The sequence below is a fragment of the Ostrea edulis genome, chromosome 3 (genome assembly GCF_947568905.1).
Source record: "Ostrea edulis chromosome 3, xbOstEdul1.1, whole genome shotgun sequence".
Lineage (NCBI taxonomy): Eukaryota > Metazoa > Mollusca > Bivalvia > Ostreida > Ostreidae > Ostrea > Ostrea edulis.
The window spans coordinates 4967771-4993061 of NC_079166.1; the positions used below are offsets into that span (position 1 = coordinate 4967771).

At 36.4% G+C, this 25291-nt stretch overlaps 1 protein-coding gene across 1 annotated transcript in view; it reads left to right on the top strand.

Annotated features, from left to right (window-relative positions):
• The window catches only part of LOC125675332 (uncharacterized), a 42976-nt gene that overhangs the window by 13184 nt on the left and 4501 nt on the right, over positions 1 to 25291 (top strand). Inside the window, exons 12-48 of the mRNA XM_056159797.1 lie at positions 2210 to 2371; positions 2453 to 2804; positions 3495 to 3792; positions 4240 to 4366; positions 4449 to 4673; positions 4756 to 4965; positions 5072 to 5349; positions 5428 to 5578; positions 5938 to 6150; positions 7164 to 7317; positions 8199 to 8449; positions 9937 to 9960; positions 11776 to 11973; positions 12568 to 12703; positions 12784 to 12821; positions 14820 to 14961; positions 15110 to 15336; positions 16106 to 16276; positions 16352 to 16544; positions 17123 to 17362; positions 17547 to 17761; positions 18556 to 18661; positions 18745 to 18861; positions 19054 to 19189; positions 19407 to 19587; positions 20316 to 20586; positions 20709 to 20895; positions 21097 to 21308; positions 21406 to 21635; positions 21742 to 21895; positions 21986 to 22170; positions 22252 to 22395; positions 22475 to 22643; positions 22764 to 22893; positions 23810 to 23931; positions 24751 to 24890; positions 25100 to 25247. Coding sequence (XP_056015772.1) covers positions 2210 to 2371; positions 2453 to 2804; positions 3495 to 3792; positions 4240 to 4366; positions 4449 to 4673; positions 4756 to 4965; positions 5072 to 5349; positions 5428 to 5578; positions 5938 to 6150; positions 7164 to 7317; positions 8199 to 8449; positions 9937 to 9960; positions 11776 to 11973; positions 12568 to 12703; positions 12784 to 12821; positions 14820 to 14961; positions 15110 to 15336; positions 16106 to 16276; positions 16352 to 16544; positions 17123 to 17362; positions 17547 to 17761; positions 18556 to 18661; positions 18745 to 18861; positions 19054 to 19189; positions 19407 to 19587; positions 20316 to 20586; positions 20709 to 20895; positions 21097 to 21308; positions 21406 to 21635; positions 21742 to 21895; positions 21986 to 22170; positions 22252 to 22395; positions 22475 to 22643; positions 22764 to 22893; positions 23810 to 23931; positions 24751 to 24890; positions 25100 to 25247 — 6637 coding nt within the window. The remainder of the gene's footprint in view (positions 1 to 2209; positions 2372 to 2452; positions 2805 to 3494; positions 3793 to 4239; positions 4367 to 4448; positions 4674 to 4755; positions 4966 to 5071; positions 5350 to 5427; positions 5579 to 5937; positions 6151 to 7163; positions 7318 to 8198; positions 8450 to 9936; positions 9961 to 11775; positions 11974 to 12567; positions 12704 to 12783; positions 12822 to 14819; positions 14962 to 15109; positions 15337 to 16105; positions 16277 to 16351; positions 16545 to 17122; positions 17363 to 17546; positions 17762 to 18555; positions 18662 to 18744; positions 18862 to 19053; positions 19190 to 19406; positions 19588 to 20315; positions 20587 to 20708; positions 20896 to 21096; positions 21309 to 21405; positions 21636 to 21741; positions 21896 to 21985; positions 22171 to 22251; positions 22396 to 22474; positions 22644 to 22763; positions 22894 to 23809; positions 23932 to 24750; positions 24891 to 25099; positions 25248 to 25291) is intronic.

The following is a 25291-nucleotide window of genomic DNA, read 5'->3' on the forward strand; positions in this document are numbered from 1 at the left end:
CCTTCTTCCACCTTTGTTAAAGAAGCAACTGTCTATGATGTCAAAAAGCATTTCCTTTAATTTCTCATGAAGAATGGTCGTGTAAAGTGTTGAAAAGTCATACGTTTTGATTTTGTTGATTTGAGAAAAGGTTTGTGATTTCAATTGTACTAAAATTTCTTTAGAATATATATCTATCACTAAAATGACCAACGACACGAGCAATACTGAAATGTCAAATTTTCGGGACGGCCTATCCCTTCCTCAGGACGATAAGGTGGCAGGGGACAGTTCCTTTGGTTCTGAAACATGTGGATTGGGGGTATACATCAAAGTCAGATTATGACAGACTAGTGAAAAATCACATTTCCCTTTTATGTCAATACTTGTATTTCATATTGGTGTAGTTAATAAATTATGACCCTAAATTACATGTAATCTATAAATACTGGTGCTGGTGCACAAAACATGCTCTGAGCAGGTTCCCCTTTTTTGCTTTGATTTTCTCTCATTTAGGGCTAATCCGCACCACCCCTACACCATTACAGTACCAAACATGGGGATTTAGACACTGTGCACAATCAAGAACCCGATCTGCCCTTCTCAAAAATTTACCTTTCATATGGGGCCATCCACCTTCCCTCTCAGCTACAGACCTTTTGCTGGACCATGCATGTTTTCACCGGAATTTCTTCAGCAACTGACCACGTGTCTTAGTTTCCTATTTGCACCCATCTTTATGCTAGTAATCATGGTGACACCTACATGTTGTACATCAACATTTTTAATAAGCACACAGCTAAAATTATTTTATACATTTTTATACGCCCGTCTTAAAACGGGACGTATTATGGTATGACGTTCATGTCCGTCCGTCTGTCCGTCTGTCCGTCCGTCTGTTAGCTTTTTCGTGTCCGACCCGTAACTTAAATACTACAAGGCCTAGAATCATCAAACTTTGTCTGTAGATATATCTTGGGTAGAAGGTGTGTCGCACATTAAAACCAGGTCACTGTGACTTTTCATTAAGAAGATATCCGTCTGTCCGTCCGTCTGTTAGCTTTTTCGTGTCCGACCCGTAACTTAAATACTACAAGGCCTAGAATCATCAAACTTTGTCTGTAGATACATCTTGGGTAGAAGGTGTGTTGCACATTACAACCAGGTCACTGTGACTTTTCATTAAGAAGATATGGCCATATATGGCAAAAACTTGTCCGGCTCATAACTTGAAAACTATTAGACCTAGAATCACCAAAATTGGTCAACTAATGCATCTTAGGTAGAAGGTGTGTCGCATCCTACTTTAAAGTCACTGTGACATTTAATTAAGGTGATATAAAAAATGTTTTAATGGGTACAATCTATACTGTTTACAATATGTGACGGGCGTATCATGTGCCGTGGCGGTGCACTTTATTACACATGTAATATCACTTCAAATATGGGGTATTTCCATTTTTTTTAAAAAGTTGACCGGGCCTATCGTGCGAAACTGTCCCCTGCTACCTAAAGGCAAGTCTGTTCTGATCGAGTGTCATGACTGAACTGGACTAATCAATTTGCTACATAAAGATAAACTTTAAAGGCATTTAAAGGAGCCAAATGACGTCCATGTCATCTATAGTCCTTTGTAATGATTTTAAAGTTACAATTATTTTAAAAATGAATGTCAAACCCAAATCCTCTATAGTAAGAACTTTCTTAGTTTTGCATATTTGTCTGAAAAGTATTTTCTTTCAAGCTTTGTCGCAAGATTTATAAATACTGTAAATCTTCTTATTTTATCTTATAGTAAATGTTTTTAGAAACATGCATATTTTGCAAAATTAAAGTCTTATGAAATAGCAACAATGTAAGATTCGCAAAAGTTTGTCAGTAAAAAGATCAGCATAGAGTATTTGACCAAATTTATCAATAAAAAATCAGCAGTGATTAATGTCATGAAGTAAACATTTTCTAAGAAATTCATTTCCAAATTAAGGATTATCTCCCTCACGCATAGCTCTTATCCTTAGACGAATTTGACTCCACTTTTTTTGCACACTGTTTTCCCCTATAATAGCTCTTAAACTTCATTGTTATTTCGGATTTCAAACATTTCTGTTGAGCATCACTGAAGAGACATTATTTGTCGAAATGCGCATCTGGTGCATCAAAATTGGTACCGTATAAGTTTTACATATAATAAAAATCAGATTCAAACTTTTATTGAAATTATCATCTTCAGCCTTCGATTACAATAATATGGAATGATTGGCGTGATGACTTGGCAGGATTGCAGGAGTATCATTATGAGATTCAAACACTGTCCAGCAGAGGTAACATATTGCAGGAGGATGGACCTCTTAAAGAAAATGGAACTGGAATAATTTACTTAAACGAGTCATCGGTATGTATTTATGTTCAAATCTATCAATTGAATTACAATAGTGATTTCACTAGAACTATACTTTGTATCTTTGCGTTCCAGAAATCATTGAAATTACCCGGAACTGCAGGACTTTTTTCCATCCATTTGACAGCTTATGACAAAGCGGGAAATTATAAGACTACCAGACGTCTCGTTCTGTATGACAGTAATTCGCACGTGTCACACAACCCGCTACGGGTGACCCGTGTTCAAACAGGATCAGAAAAAACAAACTACACATGGATTGTTGACAACACAGCTATTGTCGATGTCCAGTGGCCGAAGAGATTTCGAAATTCATTGCATGATCATAATAAATGGCTAGATGAAGTTTCAATAAATCCTCATATTTCAGAGAAATACGACGATTATTCAGGATGGCGGCCTATCACAAAAGTAAACAATATCGCAGGTACGATTCAATATTGTATTATATAAATATTGCATGTAGTTGAGGGTAACATTGACAATTTTCAACCCGAGAAAACCATTGTCAACCGAGGCGTAGCCGAGGTTGACAATGGTTTCTCGAGGGGTGAATATTTCAATGTTACCCTCAACTACATGCAATATTTGTTTTATTATACTGAATGTTATGTAAACTGGAAAGCAGAAAAACTTACGTCTGTTGACATTTGATCAATCACTGTCATGCGATATTTCGTATTTCGATGCGGGTACTCGCGTTTATTACAAACGCTCAAACGACGTCGTCTAGCAATCTACGGCGAACCGTACGCGCATAACTTTGACGCATGTGATAATTTTTTATAATATCACCCGTTGTCAAGTACTGTTACCCGTTGCTAGATACTATCACCCTGGGGCGCGTGTTTTCTGTTCTCAGAGGGTAACAATATGTTTTTTCAAATGCTTCTCGACCAATCAGGTTCGAGTATTTTACATGAAAGTATAATAATTTACTTTATTCAATTGTAACATAGCATTCAGATCAGAATTTTTATCTAACATGTATTTTTGTAATATTACATGCATTTACAATAGTTCTAAAAAAAAACAAAAAACCACCGGTCGCTCTTAACACACAAACAGCAGACTTAAAAATAAGAATTTGATATATAATTGTAACACTTTTTTGTAGGCTGTGTTGATTTTAAGGTCGAGTTCTTTGTTTATGATGGATCAGGCGTGAGAGATTCAAGAGAGCTGACGTCAGTTAGTGATATATCCAAAGAGTCTGAGTCACTGACTTTAGATTGGTCGGATGGAGACAAAGCGGTGATAACGGTTGTAGCAGTGGACATTTTTAATAAAACTTTAAATGATACGCTTACAGTCTTCCGAGACGCTACGCCTCCCATAATAGAAAACCTGTGGTTGACACGCGGGGACAGACTGAACATCAGTGTTCACAGGCTTGAAGACTTTACGGAGATGACGTAATGAATGGCTGGTTTTAGATATGCAATAAAGAGACTATTTCTTTAAATTATATTTCATTTTTGAAATTACATGAACGTATGAACTGCTACGCTTCACACCGGCATACTCTTAATGACGTATGTTGAGGTGAAGATCGCGGTTTACACTCGTATGTATTTTCAAAAATGAAACTTAGGTCTTATATTTACATTCAACTTTCATTTTTGTGGTAATTTTCAGCCGTTAGAATACTTAGTAAACGTACTATGTTGATCAAGATTCATACGTGCATTATTTATACGTGTAACTACAGCGCTCTCATTAAGAAATTACAATTTGTGAAGATATCACAGACAAAACATATTGGTTTATTGTCAAATGTTGGTAATCTGTTTTACTTCAAAACTTAAACTTAATCGTAGCATTCGACATTTATATCTTATAATATTATTTATATTATACAGCGTTGAGTGGTTGGCGTATGATTATCACAGTGGAATTGACAGTATCTATTGGAAACTATACGATAATTTTACTGGGCAGAACATCATTCATGGTCATGAAGATTTGCTTTCTCAGGGATCTTCTCAGGTAAGCAAAGCTGGCTTATCCGGAGAACTTTTGTAAATTTCAATATACATACGTACAATCACTCATATGTACTATCTGACAGGATATGGCAGAATGCGTTCAGAATTACAGTAACTATAGCAGGGGACCTAACTGCTACCAAACCAGCCACTGGGGAGCATACCATAGACATTTTCAGGTAAAACCGGAAGTGAAAAGGGATGGTGGACTCGTTCATGGCAAAGACAGTGGCGTACATGATTCCGACTATTTCTTAGAAGTCAAAGCAACAAATAAGGCCCTCTTATCCACCGTGCTCACAAAGAAGGTATAGAACCGTTTAGAATTTACCGCTCAAGATATCCGTTGACACAAATACAAATGCACTCACACATTGTCGTTCAATTCAGATAACGATTGATTTGTCACCTCCACATACCGGAACAGTCCAAGATGGATTGAAAGGAACTGATGAGGTGGACTTTCAACAGAGTAAGACTCTGAACGCTCACTGGGACGGTTTCTTTGACAAGGAGAGTGGTGTCATGTTCTACATGTATGGCTTTAGTACTGAACCAATTCCTGCCAGTGCCTTGCAGCTGGATTCCAATAATTCAATTGTAAAGTTTTACAATACTAATGAAATGAAATATTCAGTCCGTTTTGAAAATGTTCATGTATACGTAATCTTATTGCCTAAGTATTTTAATATACATTCCCTTAAAGGTGAAAGAAACATATGCAATACATGCAACTCACATGGTGGCCACTGAGGGCACATATTATGTATGTGTTGTTGCCTACAATCGAGCTCTGGAGCCTTCGAAGCCAGTGTGTTCTGACGGGGTCACTGTAACTACCACTGTACCAACAGTGTCAGAAGTGTACATTAGTAGTGCTCACGTCAGAGAGAGTTTGGTGACAGACGTAGAGAGAACTATGTATTGGGTGGTCAGTAGAAATAGACACAGAAGATTAATAGCTGAGCCTACAGCGGATTGTGTGTAAGTAAACTTGCTTTCTTCTGGTCCCATAACAACTGCTCTCAGAAATGTAAGTTATAATTGTAATTTGATTATCAGGAGCAAGGCTGTGCCATTACCTGACGTTGACATGTTTCCGGTTGATTACTACAAGAACGGTTCTTATATTCAAGTGAATGGATCAGTGTTTTGTGTTAACACGTCAACAACGTCCGCCATTTCAAGTCCTGTTTTATCAAAATCATCACACGTATGTACAAAATGAAAGATACTAACTTTTCACTGACTAGGTATATGGATATCAATTACCTCTTTAAGATCAGTATATATAGTTTGAAATTTGAGGCGATTCTGTTGCGTTTAATGCCTTGATGATTCAAATGGTGTTATGTCTTGAATGTAAATTCGGGATGATCACCATTTTTATAAATCTTTGTATTTTTTCGTTAGTTAATACACATCCATTGGTTATGCAGTATTCCAGGTTTTAGTACTTCGAAATATATCAATGAAAATATTTGACCATGAAAGAAATTTAATAACGAATGATTAATCAAATCTATAAGCATTGCTAACACATTATCTATTTTTCCCGTACAATATTTGTAGATCATTCTCTCTTGGTCTGCAAATGAAACAATCATCCACGATTACGAAGTTGGACTAGCAACAGTGTTTGGAAGCAGAGCTCCGGATGTAATGGCTTTCAGATCTACAAACCAACATCGTCATACTCACTTGATGCACACAGATCTACCTGAGGGAGAACCTTTTTACTTCATCATTAAAACAATCAGCAAAGCAAACGTTGAGGGCATTCAGGTAATGACCGCTATACGCGCTGAGTTAAAATTCCCCTCTTTTGTCTAGGTTTTAGTACTTCGACAGATAATTTTTTCAACGTCTAGATATTTGTCGAATGACCCATTCATGTCACATATAGTGTCTCCCTAACGCATAGCTCTTATCCTTGAACGAATTTTGACTCAACTTTCTGAGCACACTGTTTCCCCTAAAATAGCTCTAAAACTTCATTGTTATTTCGGATTTCAAACATTTCGGTTGAGCATCACTGAAGAGACATTATTTGTCGAAATGCGCATCTGGTGCATCAAAATTGGTACCGTATAAATTTAACATTATGACCCCTGGGTCGAGGCCTCTGCTGATGGACTGTTAGTCCCCGAGGGTCTCTACAGCCCAGTAGCTAAGTACTTCGTTACTAACTTGAATATACGGATGTATATTTAACTACTGTTACAAAATTTAGAAATTCCTTTCAAAATTAAGGATTATTTCCCTTAGTGGAAATTGGTACCGTATAAGTTTTACTTATAGTTATATTTGTTGTATTGACACAGAAATTTAATGCATAAAATGCCTTGAAATTTTAAATGCAGAAATGACACAACTGAAACAAAATAAGATATGGTAAAACGTGTGTAATAAAGTTTGATTTATCGATCAGTCTTTAGCTTATAGAACATTTATTATGAAGATTCAATTATACTTATCATAACGTGTGTACTTTGAAAAACCTTATAGATCGGATATTTTTTGCAACAATGTCATATTCAGTGTCAGCTGTTTTTATTAGGTGGCACATACATATAGATCCATTTCCCCCCGATTTTTTTTATATAACAGATGTTAAGATGTTGAAAAAGTACTTTATATTTTATTAATGATTTTCAAACTCAGTGGCAAACAATTTTAAGATCACTTACTGCAATAAAATTTTCATTAAGTTTTAAACATCATAGATTATAAGTTTTACGATAAAGACATATAGTAAATGATATGAAGTCGATGTAAATATTTTTAATTTTGTGCAGTCTATCGGACCATGTTTCGTTGATACTACACTGCCAGCTTTTTCCCCGCCAATAAGAATCATTCATCAAAGTGGTTACCTAGTGGCCTTTTGGAGCGTTGGAAGTTTTTCTGATGTGGATGATCCATTTCCTCTTTCTCTTCAATTTGCCATTGGTAAGGAAACAAGTTTAATTCGCTTCATTATATGATTGAATTATCATTAAGTTTCTGTGTGGTTGCAATCCAACAAACTTGAAAACATAAACGCTGAATTCACCTCCATTTGCCTTCGAGTGATTATTATACAGTTTTTATTATTTTCCTGCAGGAGATGGTTGGTAAATTTTAGCTAATTCATCATACTAATCGAGAAATGTCAATAATTGTTTTATCATATAATGGAATAATGCACTACATCCAAACCGCTTCTAAAGGTCACGACACTATTTCTGGTCAGCCATCTTTGTTTACAACTGCCGTGCAAGACCTTGTGATGAGTGATTGGAGGCATCTGTTTTAATGGAATGACCAAAATGTGATATTCAATCGAATCCAATTGTTTTTGGCCCTATGTAGAAAAAAAATCAAATGCTATATTCACCTAGAACGCATCTGGAAGTTATCATTAAGTTGTACATGTATTTTGTTCGGTTTGTTGGTGATTAAAGTCCGCGACATGTTTCAAACATATGAAAAAATGTTTCTTTTTGAGAGCATCGGATAAACATGAACCAATGTTTTCTAAATTGATATGATTGGTAATCAACATTGGTAATCCAATCAAACCTCGGTTGTAGATAAAAATGACCAACCAGGTATCGTTTTGTAAGCTCTAGTGAAAAGTTCATATAATAAGAATCATTGACTTTTTTGACCAGTACCATGTTTTGCCACTTTAAAAATATAATTTTCACCTTACAGTTTATTAGAATATATACTTCGTAGCACCACATTGACACCAAATATTTCAGTAATTGTGCGATAATGAATTCCATACCTTTTTATCAAGCGAAACAGCGAAATCTTTTACACAGAACTATAATCATTTTATTCAGGTCATACTCCAAGAGGTACACAGGTACAGAAGTACAGATCGTTAATGACTGGGGTTAGCTGTGCTGATACAAAACCAGCCAACTGTACAGCGATGTCTGTGTCTGACATGGAATGGGGAATTCACGGAAACCACACGTATTACATCACAATAAAAGCTGAGAACGCGGCGGGTCTCACTACCTATGGTGTGTCAGAGCCGTATATCCATAATGTGCAGCTTCCATCAACAGGAATAGTCATGGACATAGTGGTGTGTACTATTTGGATTTAACTGCATCTTTTTCGATGAGTTCTTCAATGATGTGTGTCATTTTCAAACATTTTTGCTTTAATTGTTAGGTAGTTGTTTTTGTTTCTTCTTACAACTAGAACACGAAACCGGTACGACTGCCATTTCCATTCTAAATCCTCGTGCGAGGTGACGTAACATAAATAAGTTGGCAGTGTACCAACTATCATGGGTACCGACCTTTTGTTTATTTATGAAAGCGGCGTCTGAGCACGGAAAAGAAGTCTAGCGGCGTTTGAGCGTAATAAAAGCGTGAATGACAGCCCCTATAAAAACACTTGCGAACTCACTTTAGTGAAAAAAAGCATCTGAACTGCTGTAAGATTCGTCGTTTCAGGGATTCAATGGAGGGTCTCTTTACATCTCTACATCAATTCCAAAACATTTTTAAGTTATGTCTTTTGTACGCAATGTAAAATTTATACGGTACCAATTTTGATGCACCAGATGCGCATTTCGACAATTAACGTCTCTTCAGTGATGCTCAACCGAAATGTTTGAAATCCGAAATAACTATGAAGTTTTAGAGCTTTCACTTAGCATTTGTCTTGAAAATTAATTTCTTGTTTTCCAAATTGATTTTTTACAGCTACTCAAGGGGAGTCTATTAAATTCGGACAAGTACCCATGTCTTTGTTTTGTAATTCTATGGAATGATTTACAGTCAAGAGGACCATCTTCTTTTTTCTTTAACGATGTATAAGCCTTCAAACAATGGGAAATAATGGTGGTACCAGGGATAAAGTATTCTTGGATTCTATAAATGAATGCAGCAGCACTTCTGTCACTCACAAGCTTCCTTACAAATATCACATGTTGATGTTGACAACTTAGTTTGCCTGATCAGGATATAGGGTGACCTGCCAATAGGAGATGTTTTCTCCTCCAAGGCACCTGATCTCACCTCTCTTATGTCCGGGGATCTGTATTTGCCCATCTCTTAACTTTCTAATCTCTATATGATTTGTGAGATTGATCGTTGTTCGTTATCTTCCTCTGCTCATACCCTACTGAAGTGTCCTATTAATCCTTTTATTTGAATTCAATCAATTAAAAGCTTGTTTTTTTGCAGATTGTATTAATATAGTACATGTATAATGCAAAACTTACAAATCGTTAAATCACCTGTTTCGTGTTGGCAACTTCAAATAACGTAACTTGCCTCCTATGCAATCAACACACGTTTGAGATTTGGAGTTTTGGTACTCAAATCCTTCTTTTTGGAAACTCAACGAATTCTTATTGATAATTTCGTAGATAAGAACTAAGTTTATCAACATAGAAAATGACGAGAAAGTAAAAAGGTTATTTTAGCATTTTATTACCGTTTTCACGAAAGTGTTATAGCGACGATTGACCATATATTACAGAAAAAGTACGTACCGGTAAAGTGCATTTTTCCATATGATGCCTATTAGATATATACTATTCAATGTTTTCTATTTTAGAATGATGTGGCTTTTCATTTTATTGTAAGTATACTAGTAGAAGCAATTTGAAACTATAATATTGGACACGCATAAAACGTTCCTAATTCAGTATTATCCATTGTTATTTCTTTTGTTTCTCTGTAAAATCTTTAGCTTCTCTTCAATAACAAAGCTGTCCAGTTATGGTAGGTTAGTGGTCAGGGTGTTTGCTTTGTTGATTCCCGATCCCGACCTAAGACTTTAACATAGTAGTGACTGTTTTTGTGCTAAGCACCTGTCGTTTGATGTTAAAGTCATGGGTCATTCGGAAATGAGCTTAAAACGGATAAAGAACCATAACTGCTACAGCTCTCAGCACACGATCAAGGTCTGTTGCACGTCACCTAAAGCTGGTAACGTGATTACAGGAATTGAAACAATCGAAATGCGATGTAAAACAACATATCAATTACTATATAAAACAACTTATCACATATTCACCCCTTAATCCAGTGGATATCACTCGTACGATGAATTATTCGTATCCCAAAGTAGGTGTTCCTACACCGCGTGACGTAATGTGCGTAGGAACTGAATCAGGATGACAGAATTAGGCTACTAAAAATTTATAACAATTGATTGAAGTGGAACAGATGTTGTAAAAGTCTTTCAAATTTGAAAACATCGAATTTATAAGTGAAGTGATTAGTTACGATTGAGTGAATGGACCTGTAATATTCATTATCTAGCTTAGTTATCATCTCAAAAAAGTGAAACAGCCTGCAGCTCGACGTTGCATACAACCCCTGATCATGTTTTGTATGGATCATAAAATATTTTCAATGACCAAGGAAACAAACATGCTTTGAAAGAAAATAAAACCTCACATTAAATAACATTAACTGAAATCGTTTTTCTTAAATCTCAAAATGACAACCGTTTTATTGACCCTCTCCCTTGTCTTAACTGATCATGTCTTGGTGTGTAAATCTTTCCGAGTGTTAGAAAACACGATACATACAAGGATCTTTTATCACATATTTAACCCTTTATTTAGTGGATATCAACTTTCGAAATCCATATCCAAATGAACCCGGGATATGCCACATTCAACTGTAGACAACGCGATTCCTTCACTCTATTAAGAAACACAAAAACATCTAACAATGAAATCTCCAAGACCCTCTGATGGAAATCAATCGTCAGCATTGAACACCCAAACGAAGACCGTGCGTCATCTATGACACAGATTCGGATGACTGACATGTTCATGAACAATCACACAATTTCAAAGTAAAACGTTTTAAAATGTAAATTCTTTCCTCATCTAAAATGATTTTTTATGAATTAATCATTGTAACTGTCAAAAATTATTTTTATTTATATTTCCCAACGAACTATTTGTAGCGGCGTAATGTTAATGTTACGGATGTAGTTCGGAGGTAGGTGAACAAAACATAATATTGGGTTAGTATTATGTAAAAGTCTGCTAGGATAGAAAGAATATCCCATGGTTTGTGGCTAGATTATCAAGCCAAGGTTCGGGGATAGAAAACACACAACGAGTAATAATCATATCCAGCCACAAACCATAGGGGATCATAGCACACACGCGCGCGCGTGTGTGTGTGTGTGGAGCGAGAGAGAGAGAGAGAGAGAGAGAGAGAGAGAGAGAGAGAGAGAGAGAGAGATAGAGAACACAAATACCAACCACAATGAAACGCTATTTGCATCTTATTTTTTATTTATGTTTTAGTCTTCTGTGTATAGAAACTTTTAAAAACTGGTTTAAACTAGACATAATGGTTTGTGATTACCAGTAATAAGAATGTTAAGTATTTCATTGTTGTTGTTTTTTTTTTTTTTTTACAAATTCAGGACATAGAAGACATTGATTACACATCTGTGACAGACAGACTCTCAGCAAGATGGACAGGATTTTCTCATGCATATCTTGACATCACTTATAAATTCCGTGCGGGAACTTCACCAGGCACTGCTGACGTAATTCCTGAAAAGGATGTCGGACGAAATAAATCGCATACTGAACATGGTCTCACTTTGGCATTTTTCAAGGTATACATGAATATACTATCATCATTCCAAGTAATGATCATCCAGTAAAAATGTGCAACTTATCCGAAAAAAAATTCTTTTTATGTTAGTATACTATAGTGAGTATCTTGGAGTTCATAAAAAAATAATTGCGCAAAAAAAGAGAAGATTAGCAAAAAATCATAATACTCTTATGTACAAATTGTATTCTATTTTGAAATACAGAAAATTGGTCTATGAAATGATGAAGCAATATAATTTCGAGAAATGCCATTTCACATGCGTAATGGCTTTACTGTAAACAATAGTTATATTTGATATATCAAAACTATTGGAATTAAGACATGAAAATAAGAGTAAATGTAGCTTTACTACCAATAAGTCCAACCTCTTACATATACTTCTACTTCTACATCCTTTATCTGAGCTTTAGTGCATGTAAATTTAGGAATGAAAATCAATAAAATTGTCACAGAATATTATGTCATGTTGCCATTTTGACATGATGGTTGAAATATTAATCTCTTGTACTCGTATAACTCTTCGATCAGCATGCTAGCTAAAGGCGAAGATTATGAACAGTTTGTTAATCAAACTATAATTGTTTATCTGTAGACCTATTACGTCACCGTGACTGCTGTATCGTCTGCTGGCAGTGTTGAAATGACATCTGATGGACTGACGGTTGTCCAAGAAAATGCGTCTCTGTCTGGTATTTTTGTTTTTGATGGCGAGGAATGCGTTACAGAAGGTATGAATATCTTTCACGTCCCTTATAATTTTATTAGTTAATAAATCACAATCTAGAAATGTGTTTATTTGTCATTCTAGCATGGAATACTACCATAAACCAAATCCATCATGACTGGGTGAGTACCTTTTATAGTAACACAATGCAACCAAAAGTTTCATGTTACTCCAGTACCAAAATGAATCAAAGTCAGAAAAAAATTGCAAATGATATTTAAAGACCTTTGTTGACATATATGTATTCTGTAATGCAATGCATTTTGTCTGTCATCCATTTGTCTCTTCTGAGTAAATAGTGTTTGCTGTTGAGCAAATTTACAATTTGATTTACACTATGTTCAGATCAGGCATGTCCCAATGAAGATAAGACCTTGTATTATTAAAAGATTAGTGTAGTGATTTTAGATAGATTGACACTGCTCTTAATTGTGAGGTGTTAGACATTTGTATGTCCTGATATACAGAGTACCACACTTGATTCACTTTTACCTTACATCATATTCGCACAAAAATTAACTCTGTCCCATTGAGAGTTTTGAATACATTATTTGAAGAAGCAAAAAGCTGGTCCTGCTAGGATTTTTTGGCACCGGAGAGTGGACTGGGTACCACCGCGAGTTATGGGTGACGGTCTTTTTGAGTCGTGCCGTCAGTTTCTTGGACTTAGGGAATGGATGCCGTAACGTTGGTAATAGTTTTATTATAGAAAACTTCTGCACCCTGTTTTCCTAGATATGTGTTTCTACTGTTGCAACCAGGTGTTTTGGTTGCAGAAGGACAAAATTGCCTGGATATTGATCATCTTGCTGTAGTCCAACAGGAAATGTCGTTGCTGGAGGTATTGATATGGTTGATGTAGTTGAAAATGACTTTATGAGGTCACTTACTTTGAAAGGTCCTGGATTCAGGCCCGGTCTCTCAGTTAACAACAACGCTTCATCTCTTTTGTGAATTCTTTCGAAGATTATGTCAGACGATGGGTTAGATGTGGGGAAAGGGAACTCGATGCTTTTTCAGAGTGGATGCAGGGTGGAGGACGTATGTTGAGATTACATGTTGGACGCATCAGGACAAGATATGTACCATTCATCATTGTGTTTAGTGAGCCAGAGATGGTGGGGGAAATATGTATGTTACATGGGAAATGTGTTTTAGTTCTTGATGGAGGGGCTTGTGGTGGTATTGTCTTTGTGATGCTCATTGTTGCAGCCGCAGTTATGCTCTGGTAGGGGTTGGTGTATGTACCAAATTTGGTGGTCCTACTTGTATTTCGACTTCCCTTTCAGGAATGGGGTTCCTCGGATTCGCGCTTCGGTTTTGGACGCATTCAATGTATCGGTTAGTGGGACGGGGGAGTGTAAATTACTTAATATCCGAAAGGGGTTGATCTCTGTAATGGGTTCCAGGGGCGCAACCGGTCGCAGTAACTCAACGGTAGAGCTTTTGCGTCGTAACCTGGAGGTTGTGAGTTCGAACTCCGCTCGTTTCATGGCCATGTCATGCGTAAGACGTCAAAATAGGTAGTGTGATTGCTCCTTCGCCAAAATGCTCTGCATATAGAAGTGAGAATGACGGGTCTTTCGGATATGCCTTTAAAAAAGGAGGCCCAATGTAGCAACAGGCGTTGGCGCGATAAAGAACCCTCAGTGCTACAGCCATCGGCGCTAAGCATATGTTTAAATCTGTATTATTTCACTTACAGCTGGTGTTGTCTTAATATGAATGACAAATTCTCGACGGGACGTAAAATACTCAATCAATCAATCACAGGGCCCGTGCGGATACAGGTACATTGGTAGATTTGGTGGGTAATCAATCACAGGGCCCGTGCGGATACAGGTACATTGGTAGATTTTTTGGGTGTATTGCCGGATACTCTCTTCTCATCTCAAGATTGTGCTAGCTCCTTTGAAGAATATACTGCTAGCGTGATTTGCGGCGACATATGCCTGAGGTGGTGTGGGTCGGGTGTCGATTTTGGGGATTCTAATGAAAGTGTGGCGAGTTTGGGAGCGCAGAGATTTTCTCGGGTCGGCGTGTGACTTTCGATGCCGTGCGCATCCGTTCTTACAATTTTCATTTTTTCTTCTTCGAATATACCAGTTTCTTTTTCACAGATTATTCACCGTAATTGCACAAGAGACAGTGACTTTCAGTCGTCTACAGATACTTTGAGTGGATACTGGACAATCTCGAACGAATCATTGCCTTTCACACCAGACATGTATTATCGCATTGAAATGAAATCTCTGTATGGGGGTATGTCGTTTCAAAATATGTTAAAAAAGTCAACACGAACCTTAATGGAATCGTGTATTGACTTTCTTTATGATGTATATAAGTAATTTGATTGCACAGAAGTAATTCATACTACACGGAATCAATAAGAGAAAACTTATCTTTCCAGACGATTGGAGTGTCTATCAAAATTACAGTTACAATTACGGGAGTCGGCATGTCCACGTCACTGGACTTCTGCTGGAGCCCGGCAGACTATATCGATTTGGTGTCAAACCATGTGCAATACAGATTTGTTACCAGCCGACACATAGCAACGGTATCCTGATTCTAGCAAATCCACCAGCATCAGGTGATATAATTGTAAACCATGATAATTCGTCCTCAGAGGAAAAGGTAACTATTATGCTATCATAAAATTGACCCACCTAGTTCCCTTTCACACAACAAATACATGTGAATATACATATACGTTACGGTGTTATTTTATTCATGTAACGACTAGGACCTTTTGTGAGAGAAATTTTGTCAAATGATGCTTTTTTCACTCATATAACATATGTATTGATAAATACATGTCTCTGAGACCGTATATTTCAAATTATACAACGTGTAAGTTGAAAGATAGGATTTTCATACCACATTTAATAAACAAAACTACTCGTATAAAGAATTAATTGTGGGGATACTGCTTTGGTAAATTGAATCCCTCTGGTAATTTAAATGCCTCTAACATACTGAGAAAAGAGAACAGCCCTTCAGCAATCATTGTTATAAATGAATGTTTTCAAACCTATGCGGTGTGAACCCGTGTTAGAATAGGTACTCTATAGTCCTTGCTTGTGAGGTGGCTAAAAGGGACGGTTCTTTGGATGAGACCCATTTCACAGTAGACGTAGCACAAAAAAGATATCTCCTTGTTCAAAGGCAGAAAGCACCGATCATGGGCCGACATTTTGCAGCCCCTTCACCGGTATTGGTGACGTGTACATATGAGTAAACTATTCTCAAGTGGGACATTAAACAATATACAACCAACTAAACAATCAAACCTAAATCATGGATCATTTTGAAAACAAATATAGCACAAAACCGTTTTATTTAAAATACTAATATGGATTTCACCACCTATATTAAAATGTACTTTGATTTATTTTCAATTTAGCTTATAGTAGTCATGGATATGCTTGCGGACCCAGATATACAGATTCCAAAAGATAAATATGGAGTTATCAACAGATATGAGTGGGCCATCACGGACCAATCGGAGATTGGGAGATTACACACTCTGTGGCATGAACTGAAAGATTTCCAAGTCATACCTCATAAATACAAGGTAAATATTATATAATGTTCTCATTTTCAAATCCTAACAAAATCTCCGAATAAATAAAAAGAATACTTTTTACAGATGGAATTCACGATAACGTTGGATGGAAAAATTGACTTTTCAAAGTGCCGACGTTTCACCGTTAGGGGATACAACAAGGCTGGGGTATATTCTGCGGTTTCTACAGAAATCAGGGACTGTAGTGCATTTGACCCTCAACTCATCAAACCCAACATTGTTATTGATGCTGTAGGAACACCAGATGTCAGCAGAGGTTAATATTACAATTCTGTATTCGTAGCAAATTAGAGTATTGATGCACAGAAAACAGAGTGTTCAGACGTCTACAGTAAACTAAGCTAGATTTAGTTTCTCTATGAAACAAGAAAAACTACTTTGATTTCTACAAATTCAAATAACTTGTTGTTTGAATCATATTTATTTTATGGAAGAATACATTTTGCATATCTTGTTAACAAAGGAAACGCATGAAAGGTGGAAATAACGAACATTGGTCAATATCATAACTCCTATAAGAAATGCGAAATAGGGAGTTTAACAAACACGGACCCTTGAATACATCAGTGGGATCAGGTGTCTAGGAAGAGTATACATCCCCTGTAGACCTGGAGCACCTGCCGTGAGCCCTATATCTTGATCAATTAAACGGAGTAATCGGTAGTCAAATTCAGTGTGCCAAGAACGGCATAACAAACGTTAAGAAATAAATCAGACAGCATTTGACCTAATGATAGTTTCATAGGTTGTATGCAACGAAATGAACAAATCAGTCGAAAACATGCCCTCTTTAGGGAATAAAAACTGTGTTATTTGAGATCATACATCTTTCAGATGGACATGGAGAAGTCATTATTTTGCAAACAAATGCTAGATGGTCACATCCCGACATGGACTATACGCCAAACATGAACTATATATCCGCCGTTTGGCCTACTCTGCGCTACAATTCTTACACCGTGGCAGTCATCCGAACTCAGAATATTGATGTCGCTACTTACTATCTGCCAGCAACCAGCTTGTCCCTGAAAGATCCTTGTAGACATGCAGATGCTATAAAATGTGATAAAACAGGTTAGTGTAACGAAGTGTTTTAGACGTCTTCGCCTGTTTCTTTTATAATCTATGTACAAATAAGATTGAAACTCATAGAAAAGTTGTATCAAATCTGAGAACTGATATTTTGCAATTGAAATTCAAATCTACGAGATCGATTGTCAAAACATTTCCTTATTATTCTACACTTTTTTGGATTCAGAGCATGAATTTATCAATGTAAAATTCAATGACGGTGAGCTTGAACACGGACAACGTTATGTTGTATGTATTCACACGGAACATACGGAAATTACATACGAAAAATGGACTCAAGTTCTTCCGGAAATTAATGTTTGCAGCGATGGGATTGTGGTGGATCTCACACCTCCATCTGCAGGAAACGTTTGGATCGGGAAACAAGGACAACGATATCAGGTTTTAATCAGGAAAAAGAAAGTTGTACACTGGGAAATTTTGGCTTCTTAAAATTTGTGTATTAGTTTCGCCAATTAAACTAATGTCATTTGACTTGTTTCTAAACGTTTAAAAATGTTGAATTTTGTGAAATTGTATGTTACTTACTATGCATGTAGTTATCAAATGTACTCGTCGTTGTAGCTCAGTGATAAAGTGTTTGCATCGTAAACTGAGAATTAATTTTTAAGTCGTTAGTGCTATCACCGTTAAATCTAAGACATAAATATAGATATCCCCTTCGCCAGACGCTCAGCATAAAGAATGCAAAATTAAAAACAAGGCCAACACTAGACATAACGGAGGTGGGATCATAACCATCCCCTCTTGTCTGCTCACACCTGCCGTAAGCCCCTTTTCTTAATTCAGTAAACGGAGCAACACGTAGTCTAATTGAGTAGGAAAAGAACGGTCTAACAATTAATAACGACAGGTTCTTTTTGTTGATAAATTGTTATAAAGACCACATCATTTGCGAAATGCTACCTTAATACGAGTCTGTTAAAACAGGTCAATTTATTTGTCAGTAGCTTTCCTCGATTTAAAAATTGATGATACGTATAGAATGCTCTCGCGTATCTAATAAGGTAAAGGACATAAATCACTTATGCATATAACGTATATCTTCAGCTTGTCAACCCGAATACAAATAATAACATTTTATAAATATTATCTGAAAATTTCTTAAAGTATGGATAATTCGTCAAAGACCTTTGTTTGATATTTTCGTTTAGGTAGCACACATTTCATTTCAGATATCTGCAACTGACTTATATGTGACCTGGGATTCATTCATTGACGTAGAAGAGTTTAATATGATATCTCATTCATCTGGAATTCAGAACTATCAGTTAGGATTAGGTGAGTTCGGAGTTTGAAAAATTTGAAAGCTGTATTTCTGATCAGTGAAACATCATATCTTGTTTTTCATGTATTGCCACTAGGAACATCTGTGGGCGGAAATGACGTTGTAGCATTTTTCGATGTGGGTGTTGTCAATCACAGAGCTCTCCATGGTCTGACTCTACACAGTGGTCATAAGTACTATGCAACAATACGCGGTAATACTATATTCAATGCAGTAACTAGGACTTAAAATTTTTAAACTTGGTATATCTTAGTCACGTGATCCCACCTCTGGTATGTCCTGGGGTATTTTGTCCTACTTTGAATTCTGTATTCTTTATAAAAGCTATGGTCAGTGTTCGTTAGTTTCACTTTTTCATCATATAAAATTATTATTACATTTTCAGCGACCGATTTTGCCAATAGAACAACTATCCAAACATCGCCACCCATCATCATCGATACAAGCTCTCCTTTAAAAACTGACCAGCGAATAACTATCTCAGGGCGTCACATCATATCCAACTCTGAACTTGAAACATGGTAAGCATGTAACAATTCTGCCAAATTTCTTTCGAAATCATACAGTTGGGTATATCACTGGTAAATGTTTCAACTGCTGATGAGAACAGTCAAAGCTTGTAAATTAAAGAATAAACCAATTGTATTCTACAAATACCATCACTATGCTCGTTTCAGCTTTGTCACTAAAGGGGATAAATTCTCTGTTAAAGTTATACATTTTTCGGTTACTTTTCAGCTGGAAGGGCGTGTTCAGTGACCCGGAGAGTGGAATTGACTTTTATATGTGGTCTGTTGGTTCACAGCCCGGTCATTCCGATATCATGGAGTACACTCGAGAGGATTTTGAATGTGGAGTGAATGATAAAAATGAAAGACTAGATATCAAAGAAGGGCATGCTTACTATATATCTGTCAAGGTGAATTCTTACTAACTCACAATATAAAACCCAACAACACCCTACTTTCTTAAACTTTCAGATCTAAAAACATGCAAGGACAGAAATGAAGTTTATAAAAGCACTGAAAAGGCTACCAGAGTGTTGGTTATTTAAACCTCAAACAGTACCGACAACGTAAAATGATAATATGACTACTACATTGATCATTTGTATATTAATTGGCTGTGTTGATTTTGTATTTTAATCGTGTTCTTGTAGTAATGATGTGATTATTTTTCGTTGTCGGCACTGTTTACCATATCCGAATCCACACTGGTAGGAATTACCAAATAATTCTTATAACTTAATCACTTCAAATCATAATCTTTATTTCACAATGACGTTGTTTTTGGAAGTTTTCTTTCTAAATTTGTCTGATTTCTATAATTACGAAAAACAAATTTCTATTTTCATCCCGACTCGATGATGGTACAAACTCTTTACACCATCGTCTGTGGGCAAACTTACAACGAAACCATTTTTGTCAATTCAGTACATCAGTCAATCATTCTTGTTAAGAATGTCAATTATCAATATTTGTCGTTTTTTGTAGTGTGTGGTATTTGTTTATGTGATATATGTTTCTTGATGAAGTGTAGTCATTTTCATTTTAGATGATATGCTATATGTTTTCGTAATTCAAAGAATGCACTTATCTACTACTTACACCTAAATGTTAATCTTCTAGTTTTCTTTACATTATTCAGGCATTTAATAAAGCCCATCTAATGTCGATGGCAACCTCTTGGGCCTATACGGTTGATCTCTCTCCTCCTGTCCAAGGTCACGTTTTGGATGTTTTGCCTACAAAAAGCATTACAGTAGATATAGACTTCCAAACAGACACGGAAGCACTGGCAGTGGTCTGGTATGGGTTTCTTGATCCCCATTCTCTAATCCAAGAATATTTTATCAATATTGGAACTTGCCCTCTATGTGATGACGTCATTGGACGACAGAGTGTTGGCCTTGTGAATGGTATGGTAATTGCTAAAACAATTCACTTTGACTACCCATATAGATATTTACACATGGCGATATTGCAGTAGTTTCGTACTTTGAGCTACGATTAGTATATGAATTATTTGACTCTTATTCAGAACTTACCATAGATTTTGTCCATTTCGGATCGGGTTTGACCTACTACACTACCGTTACTGCGTGCAATTCAGCTGAGTTTTGTACCACTGCTGTCTCGGATGGCGTTATCATGGATAATAGTCCTCCAAATATGGGCGTAGTTACAGATGGTACCTCCCCTAATGACATGGAATACCAGTCAATCAGGTTACTAACATCTTATTGAAAATGTTAAGAATGCATTAGTTTTAAATACAATTTGAATGCTTTTAGGTAGATATTTCAAATTACAAACAAACTTAAAAAGAAAACAAATGGAGTTGATGAATATGATATACTGACACATAGTTAAAATTAATTACATGGAATGTATATTGTAAAACAATTCCAAATTTCCCATGAGTCTAGGAATTGGATTGGTGCCAGATGGTATGGATTCACTGACCCTCAGTCTGGGATATCTCATTATGTCTGGTGGGCTGGGACAACTCCAGGGGGGAAGGAAATTCTACCTGAGGAAACAGTTCACTTATTTGAGGAGGCATCTGCATACAACTTCTCACAGGAGTTACCCGTATCAAAGCGCATATACGTAACAGTCAGAGCATATAACAAAGCAGGTAGTCATTACTTATAAAAAGGTTTCCAAACATGGTACTGTACTTGAAAGATAAATATTCTATAATATACTTCTTGTTCATCATAAATATATTACAGGCTTGTTTGTGGATGCAGTGTCTAATGGATTTCTTGTTGACCAAACTCCGCCTGAGATCAAAAGTGGACCAAAATTCAAACGAGATTTTGGTCTGACGGAAAACACACAATTTTACAGGTCGTCTGTCAAGGTGGAGTGGGATGTGGATGATCCACAATCACACATCGAAAGGCAGTACTTTTCTGTGAAATCCCACATCGGCGGTGACTTTGACTTTTTTTCTACCCAAGTAAGTAAATTTTACGTATTGGTCTTCCTGACAAAGGTTTTTACGATTCCCACTGTTCATAATAATACGAGCATGAAAAAAATGTTTTTATGTTTTCTCTTTACAGGTAAATGGCATTGCAAGGGATTTTATTCTTAGTGGCATGAAACTGCATGATGGAGTCACCTATTATGTGACCCTACATTCATGCAATGGAGCACAAATTTGTGCTTCTAGCACCTCTTCCGGAATTCTAGTGGATAGTACGCCACCAAGCAGAGGTACCAACTATTTCTATATGTCAGAGAAATATGAAATACCAGGTTTTATTGAGATCTCGGAATAAATCTTACTTGATTTCTTTTCATTAGGTATGTTTGCGGTGCAGACTGACCATACCGTTGACGCAGACTTGAGTCGTCACGTCTCCGGGTTTATGACGTGGTGGAAGTATTCTGTAAACCTCGCCTGGTTGGGATTTGCTGACGCTCATTCGGATATCACTCATTACTTCATCAATGTGGGGTCACATTATATGGGAGCTGATTTAAATGCTGTGGGTATATAATTACAGATAGATATATTAGATATATTGGAGAGTGACATTGCATTGCCTTACTTATTATATTTTTTAAAGAAACCCGGTGTTCCTAAAAAGATTAATCATTCGACAAGGGGAGAGGATCGCTTTGATGAAGGACTAGTTCAAACATACCGAATTATAACCCAGAAACTTGTGGCCTTCGACTACCTATATATTAGTATTTGGGCAGTGAACAAAGTAAGTCAATGTCATCAATTTGGTAATGGATACTGTGCTTCGGAGAAAGAGATTTTTATGCTCTATTTCACGATTTCAGGTAGGATTATCAAGTGCCATAGTCCACTCGAAATTTAGAAAGCTTCCACAAGGAATTTTATTCTTAGTAAGACGATGTGAATCTGAAGATTGTGAGGGGCAGTGTGTCTGCGCTCCTCAGGACAAAGTTTGTCACAATAACGGTTCCTCTTGTATTGACGTCACGATAGGTAATATTGATGTGTAATAAATCATCCTAGTTTCAAGACGTTGCATATTTAAAGGCATATAATGGCTCAATGAAATATACATTGTATGCTTTCTTGACTTCAGTTTTGATTTATCTATAGGAAACACAAATAATCTCCTCCAAGTGTCTGACGTAATGTTTGGAACATCAGACATACAATTCACACCCAGTAACACGGCACTCCAAGGCAGGTGGTCAATAGTCCATAGGCAAGGCAGTCCACCTTTCATGTAAGACTTCTTTATTTGATAGAACTATATATATATATATATATATATATATATATATATGCACAAACAAACAATTATAACACCCAACCTTACGTTTACCCCTAGGATCTAAACATTACATGTGATAATCAATTAATTAATATATAAAGCACTAAATAATCACTACTAGGTACTGAAAATTTTCGCCCCAGCCCGGGGTCGAACCAGCGACGTACGCCACCCACCGCCTAGCAAGATTGTCAAACCAGTGCGTAAGTCCACTCGGCCACAAGGACTTCCCTAGAAAGGAAGTTTTGTTATGCTCCTAAAGCGCTACTTACTTGTTTAGCACGCTGTTTTTGGCTATATTTAGATCTAAAACTTCATAGTTATTTCGGATTTCAAACATTTCGGTTGAGCATCACTGAAGAGACATTATTTGTCGAAATGCGCATCTGGTGCATCAAAATTGGTACCGTATAAGTTTTACATTATACACACTGATGCAATCTCACACAGTTGCTGTGTCATTCAGTGTTTAAGATATTTTATAAGGAGAGTGGATCTCTCGATGCAATTGTATAGAATATTTAATATAAAGCACAATTATTATTATTAAAAACCCACATTCATAGACAAAAGATTCATCAGTTATGCACGTACTGTGTGCACTATATTCTATATAGCGTAATATCGGTGATCTTGAAATGTTGACATTGAAGCATATAGCATAAATTGAAAATCTGTCAAGTTTTCAAAATCCTTTTTGGAGAAAAATACACTAAATATTCCGGACACCAACATTTCCCTGTAAATGGTATTTATTGTCAAATATGTTTATTGAATGCAGTGCAAATTCAACATCACTTCATACATAAAATCGATGTTCAACCCACAAAATGTTTAAAAGATTATTAAGTATGTGTTCTACTTTCAGGTACCAATGGAGTGTTGGTTTCACAGATCATGACGCTCCAACTGGACTATTTGATTCAGAACATGATCGAGTGTGGCATGACGCGGGACAAAACAATTTTATCATCTCTACTACTATACCGGGTATATGACTGCCATCTTTACATCAAAACACACAACATTCCTATTTTTGTAGTCAATTGTCTACTAGAATAATAGAATTAAATTTCTTAGATATGTGAAAATTTTACGTACAGAGAAATAATTGCATGTCCGTCCGACCATGATGCTGTTAGAGACACAGCTGTAACAGGTGATATTCTCTCACTCCTCAGGTGTTAAGGATTTTTTCATGTATTTCAGTAAATTGTATATTGCAACATTTATTAGAGAGACAACTTCACAAAACACAGTTACCTGCATCGTTCGATAAGATCGAGCACTTCACTTAATTGATCATGCACTATATGTTTATCAATCCCTCATATATGATTGATTTAATATTGTTTAACGCCCCTCTTGAGAATATTTCACTCATATGGAGACGTCACTACTGTCCGTGAAGGACTGCAAAATTTAGACGTATACTCAGCACTTATGACCTTTGAGCAAGGAAGGATCTTTATCGTGTCACACCTGCACGGGACCCCGGTTTTTGCGGTCTCATCCGAAGGACCGCCCCATTTAGTCGCTTGTTACAACAAGCAAGCAAGGGGTACGGAGGACCTATTCTAACGCAGATCCCCAAGAGACTCAAAGTGGAGAATGTTGTGGATAAAATTGAAAAAAAAACCAATGGTATTTCTCATTGTCCTGATTCATGCAGCAATGTTTAGATCATGAAAGATATTTTGATAAAAATATGAAACAAACTACATCAATTGTTTGGATACATACATATGCTAACATATTTTTTCTCTACACCAAACCCTTGTTTATATTCTCGGTTTTTGCTTCCAACAGGACAGTATCTAGAGGAGGAAGTTTCTTATTCTGTTTTCGTCAAAGCCTGGTACAACAAAAACACATACGCAGTCTTTAAATCGAATGGAGTTATCATTGCAACAAAGAAACCCGCAACCTTAAATATTCTTGGGAGTTCGGTAAGGTCATCCAAGATATCATGCATTGACAACGATTTTCAGCACCATCCCCGTAACTGTTTCGGTGTCTTTGATATGATTCTCTCACTATCTTGTTCTTTAAATTTACACGTTTTGATCAGGTATGAAATTTGGTAGTTAAGATAATGAGAACATCAACTAGTTTCATCAATTTGGAACAAATGGGTTTTATCTTTTATGGTCAACAGATTACAGAGAAAATGATCGGCAGTGTCATGAAAGATGATGATTATATAAAGGATGGTATATCCTTAATGTTGAATTGGAGAAATAAGTTTTCCGACGGCAATACGACAATAAAATCTTACCATGTATACATCGGTACCGTACCAGGAGGTATGTTTACAAATGAATGATTGATAAGTAAAATTAGTATAAGG